The sequence below is a fragment of the Salvia splendens genome, chromosome 2 (genome assembly GCF_004379255.2).
Source record: "Salvia splendens isolate huo1 chromosome 2, SspV2, whole genome shotgun sequence".
NCBI lineage: Eukaryota > Viridiplantae > Streptophyta > Magnoliopsida > Lamiales > Lamiaceae > Salvia > Salvia splendens.
In genome coordinates, this window is record NC_056033.1 from 24,806,322 (window position 1) to 24,818,946 (window position 12,625).

Sequence of the window (12,625 nt, forward strand, 5' to 3'; positions counted from 1 at the left end):
TAGCATAGGGATAATTTGGTTTGGATTTAATTTAGATAAATATCCCAAAGCAATTAATTAAATCCAAGAAAGAAAGTATTATTCCCAGTGGATAGGAGGGCCGAAAATTCCAAATAATATGGCTAGAAATATATGCATGATCCCACTTAACTTAATTCACACATTGGAAGATTAATCACATTAACTCACATAACCCACAACAACTAATTTTACATAATTAACTCAAACACATAGAGACTCAATTTCCACAAAAGAAAATCTTATTCAACATCCACATTAATTAAAAAAAATAAGCCATCAAATAAAAATAAATAAAATTAAAAGTCACAATTTTCCGGGGTGCTACATTAGTATACTAAAAGCATCTTTCGAATGCTTGTATATGTAATAACTCTTTTATCCATTTATTACCATTTTATGAGAAAGAATAATTTGTTACAATGTATTTTGCTTATGTATTGCTTATGTATTTATGAGATGTTGAAATGTGTTTTCCATTTAAATACATAGTTTAAGCAAATTGAGTCTAAGTCTTCTGCATAGTAGACGAGTTGTGAACAGTGTTCACAGTAGGTAACTTGTCGGTTCTTGCAGAAGGAAAATTGTTTCACAACCTAGATAGGCTTTGACTACCTCTCGTGAAAGGTTGCGACGTCAGTCTGCAAGTTTCCTTACCTAAGGAAATGAACGACGTCGGTGTGATATAGCACTGAAAGGATCAAACAGTGAGATAAGTCTTTCTTGGCTATTTACTCAAAGACGAGGTCACGGTGATTGTCGTTTCTTAATCATTGTTGACATAACATTGAGCATACGATATTAATTGAAAACTACTTTGACTTATCAAATGGTGAGGGAATTTCGTTGCCCAAGAATCCTGAGAGATTGGGTAATGATCATTAATGTCTAAGTGGTGCTAGTATTGTTATTGCAATGAATCGTGTGCTGGGAGAGACCAGTATGATAATATCCTTAAGAGGTGTTTAGAAAAAGGTTTTATTATTCAGAAAATTGGCCAGTTGGAATTTAATCTATGAATAATAAATAATGTTTCTAAACTAGACTACTCTTGGAAAAAGAAATTAATTAATAATAGTCAGATAGCAGACTTGATATTAATTAATGGATATTTATATCTTTAACACGGGAAATGATTTAATTAAAGAGGAAGTCCCGGAATACTCATAATTTCGGTTTGGACGGGCAACCAATATTATATCTATAGTGGATGATAATAATATTTAAGTTTGGGCTTGAATTAAATTGCTTTTAATTTAATTAGTGAAAGCCTGAACTTTGGCCCAATCCAATCCTCCACATATCCCTGGTCTGGCCCAAAATAATTAACTTAATATAAAAGGGTGAAGAAGAGAAGACAGATAAATTAATTCATCCGTAAAAAAGGTCGATCTCTACAATCTGTAGAGGGAAAAATATCGATTTTAGGGTTCTTCTTCCGTAGAGATTTCTGTCTTCATTTCTTCTCCAGCTTTTTGAGGATTTGACAAGCTTTGCCCACACAAAGGTCAAATTCGAGTTAAAAGGGAACATATCAGAAGATCCGTGGTTGAGATAAATTGAAAAAGGTGATTGAATTCAACTCTTGAATTCCTACGGTATGTTGTATTTAATTGCATATATTTAGTACAGTCTGTAATTATACGCTTGTTATAAACCTGATTCTAGTATACAACCAAATAAAAGCATGTTTTGATGTAAATCTTTTCAATCAACTAAATAGATTTCCGCTGCAAAACCAACATATAAAACATCTTATAAACGCACAAGCAAACACAATGTAATAATATACTGATTCTATTCATGCAAACTGTTCAAATAATACTGAATCGGGTTAAAAGTGGATTGTAGAATTTTTCCATATACAAGCAAGATTCTATTCGCGCGAACTCGCTCGAAACATGCTTAAACTCGCTCGAAACATGCTTTTCAGTATACTAAACCTAACAATCTCCCACTTATACTCAAAACATGCTTTCGAGTATACCCATTGCCAAAAACTCTTCCACTTATACAGAAAGCAGGTATTAGAGCTAGATATATCAAACTACCATTCATTTCACATCATGTTCGAAACATGTTGCCACAAAGACAATTTCTGTGAAAAATCTGCTTGGTTGTTCTCTGATAATATCTTTTCCACTACTATGTCTTTGTTGCGTACTTGATCTTTAATTAATTTCACATCTCTATGTGAATTCTTAGCTTATGATCTCGTGTGTCCCTTGAGTTAGCTTTTGCTAGAGTAAAAATACTCATAGGCATACTCGAACTTACGATCAAAGCTACTATGACTATACTCCTAATGTAAACACATATAATGAGGATGACTTATTGCATCACCGATTAGTCATAAGACTTAGTCAGTGTAACCCCAAGGACATTACATGAATGACTGGTAAACTAGAATATAGCGATTAGTCTTTCTCAAGTACTATGGTATATCCATTACCTCAATCAAAGTCCTTTGCCATGGTTAATATGATATATACTTGCTATGCAAAAGCACAACTAATATCAAACTTAGTACACATCATAGCATACATCAGACATCTATCTCCGAAACTAGTCTCATCATTCTTGATCTCACTAAGTGTCAAACGACACTTGACTAGAGACAACACAATTCCATCTTGAAAGGTAAAAACCTTTGCATGGAAATTTTAATGATAAAACATTCCAAGCAATGTGTAGATATAGGATTCCTAAGAGAATCTCAACATTCTATCTAGCAATCTTAAAGACTTAGATGCTTAGAATGTAATTAGTTTCTCTTAATTCCTTTATCTTAAACTGGGTAGACAACCAGTTTCCTACGCCAGATGTCAATTTTAGTTGTTTGCAACTTTTGTAGATTTCATCATCGTAGAGTACCAATAATACCATATCAAATGCACTTTCAACTTCCTTGTGCTTACAACACACTTAAGGGCACATGTCAAATTCCAAACATTTGACAATTTGATAAAACACATATACTCTGATTTAGATGCATGCCTAAGACCACAAAGGTCTTCATAAGCTTCTAATCATGTGTTTCTTGCCCTCTATTACATACCCATTAGGATGTTCCATATAGATGATTTCCTCAAGACTTCTATTAATAGAAAGTTGTCTTGACAATCATAGTACATACATTCTAATTTATGTATGTTCTGATAGACAGTAGGATCAAACAAATCTTGGCACAACAAGAAATAAGAAGATGATGTTTCTCTTTGGGAATAACCCTTTGTCATTGTCTAGCCATTTGAGATCCACATTTACAAATGTACTAGCTCCCACTGACTAACAAGGCCTGTAGGTAGTATTGCAAGTCTTGTAAAACATGTTGTCTATCTTAGATTGTAGTTCAGAATCTGTCATCTTTCCAAGGATGAATATCCAAATGAACCAATGCTATATTGTAGTTAAAGGGATTATGTTCAAGTTAATCTAAGATTGAGTCTTGCGACACTCTTAGACCCACGAACTTGTTATGTTCCTAGGAACGCTCCCACTACGACATGGTTCTTACAATCTTAGGTGTTGAAGTTGATTTTATTAGTGCAAAAGTTTCTAATGGAATGATTCCTTGGTAATGTGAAAAATTTGATATCTCTCTCTGTTCTAAGAGTTATCACGCTGTTAGGCTTTTAGTTCCTCTCTTGATCTTCATACAAGAATTCTATCTTTGAAGATTACAGAACTTATAATCTTACATCATTTGGGACAACCTTAAAACATCTTATAAATGCACAAGCAAACACAATGTAATAATATACTGATTCTATTCGTGCAAACTACTAAAATAATACTGAATCGGGTTAAAAGTGGATTGTACGGTTTTTCCGTATACAAGCAAGATTCTATTCGAGCGAACTCGCTCGAAACATGCTTAAACTCGCTCGAAATATGCTTTTCAGTATACTAAACCTAACAGCCACTACTATTAGAATTAAATGGGGCCATTACCATATAAGTTAATTCATTTGGGCCACGAAAAGAATGTTAATACTTGGCCAATAAATCATTAAATGGGACTTTTATTAGTCCAAGTAAGTATTTCAAAATACTTAAAGAAAGTAATCCGGTAATTTACTGTACTCGAGCAGTTCGACAAGACTTCGAATAAATTAAATCACTAAGATTTAATTAAGGATTTAAGATTTATGAAACTAGAATGAAGGAAGTAAAATAATAAGCACACGCTTAGGAATGCATGCATGCAAGATAATTAACTGCTTAAAGCCTAATTTAAGCATGTATTTGTTATAAAGGAACGTCGTTACACGACAAGTGAAATCCAGTCAGGAAGCGCTCGTTTGAGAGAATTTAAGCAAAAGAGGTGGGATCTTCTTTTCTTTCCAAGCGTGTTTTATGTGAAAACATGATTATTTTGAATGAGTTGTCATGCCCAGTTTTGATTTTATGATTGCCTATCTGTTTGGCAATGCCAAACCAGTTTAATCGAATTCGGGTCCCAGTAGGGACCGCGAGCTAATGCCAGCGTTGGCCGGTCCAGTGACCGTTGGAATGTGGCCACATTCCCGGTTCACACAAATCAGATATGGTATTTCATGAGAAGTTTATATGACTCCAGTCTATTTTCAGAAAGAAATAACAGTTTTAGTGACCGGGAATTGTTTTCAGAAAAACCCCGTGTTCACTCAAGTTTGGCTGACAACTAATACAGAAATGTTTCCGGCATGAGCCAACTGAGTATATCAAGTACTCAGCCCTGCATATTGTTTTCCTTAATGTGCAGGTTGATCGGTCGAAACAGAGGAGGTGTTGGGATAGAAGATTAAATAAGTTGGAAGATAGTGTGTCTTTATACATATTACATTTGTCTTGGTACTCTTCCGTTGCGCGAGTCTTGACTTTGTTTCAGTAAAGACTATGTCCCAAGTACTCTGATTCAGAATGGTTGTACTCTCTATTACAATTAGACAATGTTTCTCTGGATTTGATTATCCACTTTCTACGATAAGTTTTGAGACCATTTAGTAAGTTAGTCACGAAATAGCTACACTTTCTTTGATTAGGGAGTTGTGGTCGTGACACTTGTAGCGGTCGCCGGCTGTGTTGCAGCAGACCGCTGGACGTCTTGAATTGCTCCAAATTTCCAACTTTGCGTTTTGACTCTCTTTTTTTGCTCAAATATTCACGATTCTCACAAAACACGTCAAAATACAAAATGGATAAAACATACAAAATATAGACATGAATTCTGATTTTGACATTAATAACAGACCATATAAAGGCCTTAAAATCGTGTAAAATCCGAGCGTATCAGCTGTCGATTGATTTCTAGTTACAATCTGAAAAAAGCATGTTTAGATGTAAATTTTTCAATCAAACTAAATAGACTTCTGTTGCAAAACCAACAGTGTTCCCCTCCCAGTAGACCAACCATCTAGCAATATGAAGCCCTCAATGGGTTGTGCATGATGACTGTTTTAGATGGGATCTTCCAAAAAGATTAATAAGACCTTGTTACATCTGTTGATTACATACTAAGGTTTTTAGGCTTAGATTAGTAACTCCAAAAAGATTAATAAGACCTTTACATAGGCCCACTCTTAATTTAATAGTACTCCCCCTGTCTCTCTGTAGTAGAGACGTTTCTTTTCTGCACGAGATTTAAGAAAAATTGTTTTAAATGAGTTAAGTAAAAGGAGAACAAAGTAGAAAGGAAAAAGGTAGAGAGATAAATAGATAGTAAAGTAAGAAAAAGTAAAGTACGTTTTGCCGAAAAAGGAAATGACTCAGTTACGGACAACTCAAAAGGAAATACGACTCAGCTACAGTGGGACGGAGGGAGTATCTTTTTAGGGGGAATTATATATCGTTTTGCAGATTTAGTTTTTTTTAGGGACAAGTTTTTTAGTGACAGATCCGTCGGTATTGTAATTTTTACTAACTGTGTTTAGTGAAGAAATTTCACTGATAGTAATGGATAATTTACGTCACTAAAAAACGAGTTTTTTTGTAGTGCTAGTAAACTACCTAAATTAAAACACAATCCAATCCGTTTATTTCACTCTACATAGCTAACAAACAAAAAGATTAATTAGAGGAGAGAATGAATTCTAATCAAGTTTGAAGAATTCGGGAGCGAAAGGAACTCCACTGTCTAGGATCCATCCATCATCAACAAAATGTACGAGGGGAGTCCATGGCTTGGCTTCCTCGTCATTGGCAAACTGCTTTATACCGGGCCAGGTGACCCGTTTGGAGAGATCGGAGCCGGGCCCAGTGTTATTATACTCGACGTAGAAGAGGGTATCCAAGCCGATGGTCCCCTCCCAAGGAGACCAGCCATCAGGTGATATGAAGGCCTCAATGTTGCTGTGCATGATGACCGTTCGGGCTAGGACCTTCCACGGGCGCCCAAGGTAAGACTTGAAGGGAGGCTGAGCATCGAGGTAGTCCTGCTCTGCAGTGAAGTTGCAGCCTTGGATGATAATAATCCCTGTGAGGTTCTTCTCGTTGCGGCCCTGGGCGGTGACCATGCAGGCCTGGTTGGGGTTAGGCTTCCGCACCACGAGCTCACACTTCTGGAACACGGAGATGGCGTTTCCGAAGATGAAATCAACAGTGCCGCTGATTCGACACTCCCTGAACAACTGGCGCTGGACGTGGGAATAGAGGGTGTCCTGGTACCCGTCCATGTGCACGTTGAAGAAGATGCCCAAGTCACCCGAGGCTCGCACCGCTACTGCCTGGTGGCCGCTAGGGCCCGCTGTGTTTTCGATCCCGATGTCCTTGGCGATGAAGCCTCGTCCGTTCACGACTATATTTGTATGGAACAATACAATCAAATAAAACAAATTACAGAGTAGTACTCCCTCCGTTCATAAAATGTTGTCCACTTTGTTTTTTTACCATTTTTGGTAAATGGATCTCACTTCCAACTACTCATTCCACTCTCATTCTATTATAAAAATAATATATAAATTTGAGACCTACATTCCACTAACTTTTTCCACTCACTTTTCTTCACATTTCTTAAAACCCGTGTCAAGTCAAATTTGGACAACATTTCATGGACGAAGGGAGTATAAAATACTCTACTTACTTAGAGTTGCGGAGTCATAGGTCTGAACACCATTGGTGAAACACTTGTTACCGGTGATTCTGGTTTTCAACGGCCCCTCTCCGATCAAAATGACTTCATCCACCTTTTTGGGAATCTCAACATACTCATTGTATAAACCTTCCTTTACTAAAATGACATATGGGGTTTTATTTTTCGGAGGTACGGATTGAACAGCCTCAGTGATGGTCTTGAACTGGCCGCTGCCGTCTTGCGCCACCACCACGTTCGGATTCAACGCAATCTTAGGGTTTTCAACCAACTTCCTCGCATGGCCTTTGATGAAATCAGGAATGCTTTCACCGACTAGGAGCTGCCTCGGGGCCTTGATGCTGTTCACCAAATCCCCCAAATCTTTCTTCACGGATTCGTATGTGTTTTTGAAATCGATCACCATCGCAAAACCCTTACTCATCATCTCGCCGCTGGTTTTCAGCATTTCCCTCACCTTTGCCCCAGACTCGCCTGCACCGCACATATTTTATTTCAATAACAGCAAAATGGACCAGTTAGTTATACATGCAGGGGTTGTTCAGTTTGCAAGATTATTAAATATGTATTGTGTGTTGTTCATGTAATTGAATCTCACAGCTCATTTATAGATGGATAATCATGTGATAATTAGTCATAACCACCCCAAATCTCATGATTATTTTATCTAGTAAACTAACAGACACACATAGTATGGAATTTTACCTTCTGTCTTTGCAAATGCATCAAAGCAGGTGTCTTTGTATGTAATGGCAGCACTCAACCATATCTTGACCTCATCGAGGACATTATCCACTTGGCCGGCCTCATACTGGCTGACTCTCTCCAACGACGAACGGATTTCTTCGATGGCGTCATTAAGAACGCGCTCGCACACGCCCAGTGCCTCCTTGGTCATGTAGTCCTTCTCCAATTCCTTGTACAATGTTGTGTTTTTTATGGCGATCTTCAGCTCCTCCACCGCCACGTCAAACTCCTTTTCTATAACCTTCTTAGCCTCTGTAATGTTTCCCTTCTTGCAGTCCTCGCCCATGCCTGTCGCATCGCACATATCGCCTATTATTTCTTGATGCATCTCGTCCGCTGCCGCCACGCCCGCGGCCATGCACGCCACCACCAAGGCCGCCGCCACCACCGCTCTTGCCTTGTTCTTTTGATATCCCATTTTATTCTTTTATTTAATTATCTATGCTTATTTGTTTGTATATATACACAGATGAGAACATTTATGGTTCGTTGTTTTCTTTTTCTTTAATTAGAAACAACTGCAGTGGAGGGTGGACAACTTTCTTCCATTTCCACGTTTTTCGATCTCTTATTTTTCTAAATAACATACTGTGTTTCAGTCCATACATATTTTCCTCCAAATTTGAGTGATATAAATGTTTACCGGAATTATAAAATCTTACTTTTTGGGTACACAAAATAAAAAATATGATTAGTTTATATATATTCTAGCTAGATACTAACATCATTCCAAAAAGGAAAACGTTTTATTTTAAATGGGATATATGAAATATTAAGTTGCTAACTACAAATGAAAAGGGAACGACAAATGAATGAAAAACGAATTCGTGTTTTATTGCATTGATAAACGAAATGTAGTACATAAAGAGTACAAAGTCGACGTTTATAATGAGAAAATATGTACGCGTTTCCAAGCTTATTACTTAATTAGCTTACATATTTGAACACATAAAATTAGAAAAAGGAATTTAAAATACAAGTGAAATGTTCTTTCTGGCTTCTCTTCCCAAGCCACGTTACACCCCTTCACGGCCCATTGGGCTGATGGCAGCCATAGCTAGTTTGAACAGCCTGCAGAGCCCACTCTTTTTCCCTCACTTGCAAATTACAAACAAGGGAATGTCAGCCCCTGCACTCCCCTCCCCCTCCCACCGTCTCTCTCTTATGCACCCTGTAACAATAAAGACAAGTTGTGTAAATGCAACTCATGCAAGGGTACTTGTTGTGAAAAGTAAAATGCAGAAAATAAAAGACCACCGAATAACTTTGAAGACTACATTGTGAATGACTTGAATTGTTTTTTGTGATACATTGTACCTCCATATTCATAGGACTAGAGAAATAAATGCACCTAGAAATTATAGAATTGGAACTATAACACTATTAATGTTATATCCCTTGTAACTCTAAACTGACCATTTTCAATATTCTTGAGTCTCTCATATTATATTTCCAACACTCCCCCTTAAGTTGAGAATCGAGTTTTTCGAAACTCAACTTGCACGATCTTCACTTTGATAAATAGTTTATACTCGTATTCATGAGTCCTTCACTTTTCATTTACAGTTTATGCTCGTATCATAGAGCTTCTTCAACTCATCATTGATAATTTATACTCTTATCAATGAGTTATTTTTTTTATTGAATGTTTAGACTCGTTTCAAGGAGCTTCTTCATTTTTCTTCATTGAAAGTTTAGTCTCTTATCAAGGAGCTCTTCATCATTGAATGTTTAGACTCGTTTCAAGGAGCTTCTTCAATTTTCTTTTGACAGTTTTAACTCGTGTCAAGGAGCCATCTTAGATAGTTTTTGCTCGTATCCAGCAGCCTTCAATTTTTTGTTGATAGTTTTAACTCGTGTCAAGGAGCTCTTCAAGTTTTGGTTGACAGTTTTAACTCGTGTCAAGGAGTCAATTTAGACAGTTTTTACTCATGTCTGTGAGCCAGTTTAGATAGTTCTAGCTTGTATCTGGGAGCTCAGCCTCCTCGCCCCTCATCATGCAACGACTGTTTGGTTTGAACCAGTAAAAGTCCCAGTAGTTTGAGATCAATTTTTCACGGCTGTTTTGTTTACTTGGGCAGATTCTTGGCTGTATATTTGCGAGGGTTTTGTTTTTGCTATAGAGACTTGATCCATGCGAGGGATCGAACACCGTGTTGAAAAGTAAAATTCGGAAAATAAAATACCACTGAATAACTTTGAAGACTACATTATGATTTGTGAATGACTTGAATTGTTATTTGTGATATATTGTACATCCCTATTTATAGGACTGGAGAAGTAAATGCACCTAGGAACTATAACACTATTAATATTATATTCCTTGAAACTCTAAAGTGACCATTTCCAATATTCTTGAGCCTCTCATATTATATTCTAACACTTGTACTCCAGAATAGAAACAAAACAAATTAAATAAAAGTATGGTGAAGATCATCAAAAGGCTTATGGTTGACTGCATGAGAAGACAAAGGAGAATTTATTACCCATATTAGTCCAAGCTAGAGTAGCAGAAAAAATGCAAGTGAATAGCCAAAATAGCAGACTAGTTCTCAGCACAGAGAGAAAACATATCTGGAAAGCAAAATACATCATAGCCGAAAGAGGAATATTGAAAAGGCTACTGTCTCATTCAATTCGGAAGCTCAAGAAGTATCCAGAACTTTTACTAATTCAGAATCAGTAATGATAGTCATCAATTTATCTGACTAATCATAACAGAAACTTGATCAATTCTACCTTGCAATCCCTCGTACAGCCACGTCTCTATATGAGAGCTTGTGGTCCTTCACATTAGATGGATTCTTTCTGGCTGTGCATCCAAGTGATATAGATCCAGTACATCTGGTCTTGCGTGGATCTTGAGCACCAACGGAATGCACCGAGTCATTACTTTTAGTACCAGCTTTTTGTTCCTCCATCACTGCAACTTTAGCTTGAGGTTGTGCCTCTTCATATCCTTCAACAGGCACCGCGCACCGGCCACGCTAGGGCTGACCACGAATGGAAGAAGAAGAGGTTGTAGGCGGTGGATTTCCTCCGGAGAAGAAACGAAATAGAGAAGAGATGATAAGGTATTTAGCCTTATCAGAGATCAACATCAAGGAAGTGTTTGTCGATGATCTACTCTCTCCTTAATCGCGGTTTGTTCCCCCTCGATCATGAGGATCAGAATTGGAAGTTGGTGGAGTTTCTGAAATTAAAGAAGAACGTGATAGATAAAAGGATTCTTATTATGACTTAATGGAATTAAGATAACAAGATTCCTATTTATAATAACTAAGGACCCTAGGGTTGGTTCAACTCTCATTTGCATATCGGGAAAGAACTAACAAAGAAAACCCAACATGGAGCTTATAAGTACGCCCGACTCTCTAATCCTACTAAATTAGATAACTGCTGAATAACTGAATACATAACTAACGACTGACATGGACGTGGAGGCGTGTTGGAGGACATCGACGTGGAGGCGTGTTGGAGGACATCTTGTGCGCTTTGGCCTGATTGTGTTTTGCAACTCTTGAATGACGATATCTTGCAATTGATCATGCATATCATCCACCTGGATGATGGATCAGCTACATGGTGCGTATCAACTCCCCCCGGTTAGAGTCTCCTTGTCCTCATGGAGAAGTGAAGGAAAATGGTTTGCTAGGAAGATGATTGGTTTCCAGGTAGGGAATGAGTGATAGTTGTCGGACCACTGAACTAAGCCTTATTCGACGGATTTCCAATGCTGCATCACAACCCTCCGGCTAAGAAACTTCTCAGGGTTTGCTAGTTGGGCGTGACATGAAGAATTCTTCAGTACAACAGGTTCTGAATCATAATCTCCGGTGACAAATGGATGAGGCTGGCTAACATGAAAAACATTATGAACTCGGTCGCCCGCCGGTAATTCAAGGTGATATACCACTGGACCAATCTTATCAATCACAAAGGCCCGTAGTAACGGAGAGAAAGCTTGGAGAACAAAGGACATGCCACTGAATGTTGTTGATATTGCTGCAACTTCAGGAGAACAATATCGCATGTTTCAATCGGAACATCACGGTGGTGCCGGTTGGCAACATCACAGATGCCCTGTTGGGCATGCTCCAAATTTGAACGCAATTTGACAAGCAATTCACCTGACGAATAAGATCCGCCACTGCCGTAGGAGTTGATAATGAAGGTGGGGATGCGACTAGTGAAGGTGCCTCACGGCCATGCAAGGCATGAAATGGAGACGTTCCTAAACCAATGTGATGAAAGCAATTGAGCGCCAGCTCTGCCAAAGGGAGAGAGTTTGTGCACTTGGAGGGCTTGTCCTCCGTGAAGGCACGCAAATGATGCTCAAGGCCCCTGTTCCTTACCACGGTTTGGCCATCGGATTGAGGATGGTAAGCTGTGGTGAAATGTACTCTCGTGTTACTCAAATGAAGCATGTGCTACCAAGCTGCAATAAGAAAAATCAGATCACGATTGGAGATAAGAGTTTTTGAAAACCCATGATGTTGTGTCGATGAACAATTTGGCTACGTGGGAAGCATCAAACTTGGCTGGTAACGGCACGTAATGCGCGTATTTTGACAATCTATCGACCACGACCATAATAACGGTGTACCCACGAGAAGGAGGAAGACCAGCAATGAAGTCTATGGAGACATCCTCACACACTTATGATGGAATAGGTAAAGGTTGAAGGAGACCAGCCGGTCGCTGAGTAGAATATTTGGTAGTCTGACATTCAACACACGAGGCAACATGTTTCTTTACCTCCCTTTGCATCCTCAGCGAAAAGAAGGC

The 12,625-nt window shown here is 38.2% G+C and overlaps 1 protein-coding gene across 1 annotated transcript; it reads right to left on the bottom strand.

The window, feature by feature from the left end:
* Positions 1 to 6,006: 6,006 nt before the first annotated feature.
* On the bottom strand, positions 6,007 to 8,212 carry LOC121772104 (pectinesterase-like). Its single transcript, XM_042169084.1, has 3 exons — positions 7,796 to 8,212; positions 7,082 to 7,564; positions 6,007 to 6,796 (listed from the first exon to the last, which is right to left on the bottom strand). Exons 1-3 carry the CDS (start codon positions 8,193 to 8,195, stop codon positions 6,093 to 6,095), a joined length of 1,587 nt encoding a protein of 528 aa, XP_042025018.1. The 5' UTR covers positions 8,196 to 8,212; the 3' UTR covers positions 6,007 to 6,092.
* Between the last annotated feature and the right edge of the window lie 4,413 nt (positions 8,213 to 12,625).

What these genes read in the sequence shown, in the direction of transcription:
- LOC121772104 (XM_042169084.1), bottom strand. Translation starts at nt 8,195, where the DNA reads ATGGCCGCGGGCGTGGCGGCAGCGGACGAGATGCATCAAGAAATAATA. An exon ending in TGCATTTGCAAAGACAGAAG is followed by an intron (nt 7,565 to 7,795) that starts GTAAAATTCCAT and finishes TGTGCGGTGCAG; the next exon opens with GCGAGTCTGGGGCAAAGGTG. An exon ending in CTATGACTCCGCAACTCTAA is followed by an intron (nt 6,797 to 7,081) that starts GTAAGTAGAGTA and finishes ATACAAATATAG; the next exon opens with TCGTGAACGGACGAGGCTTC.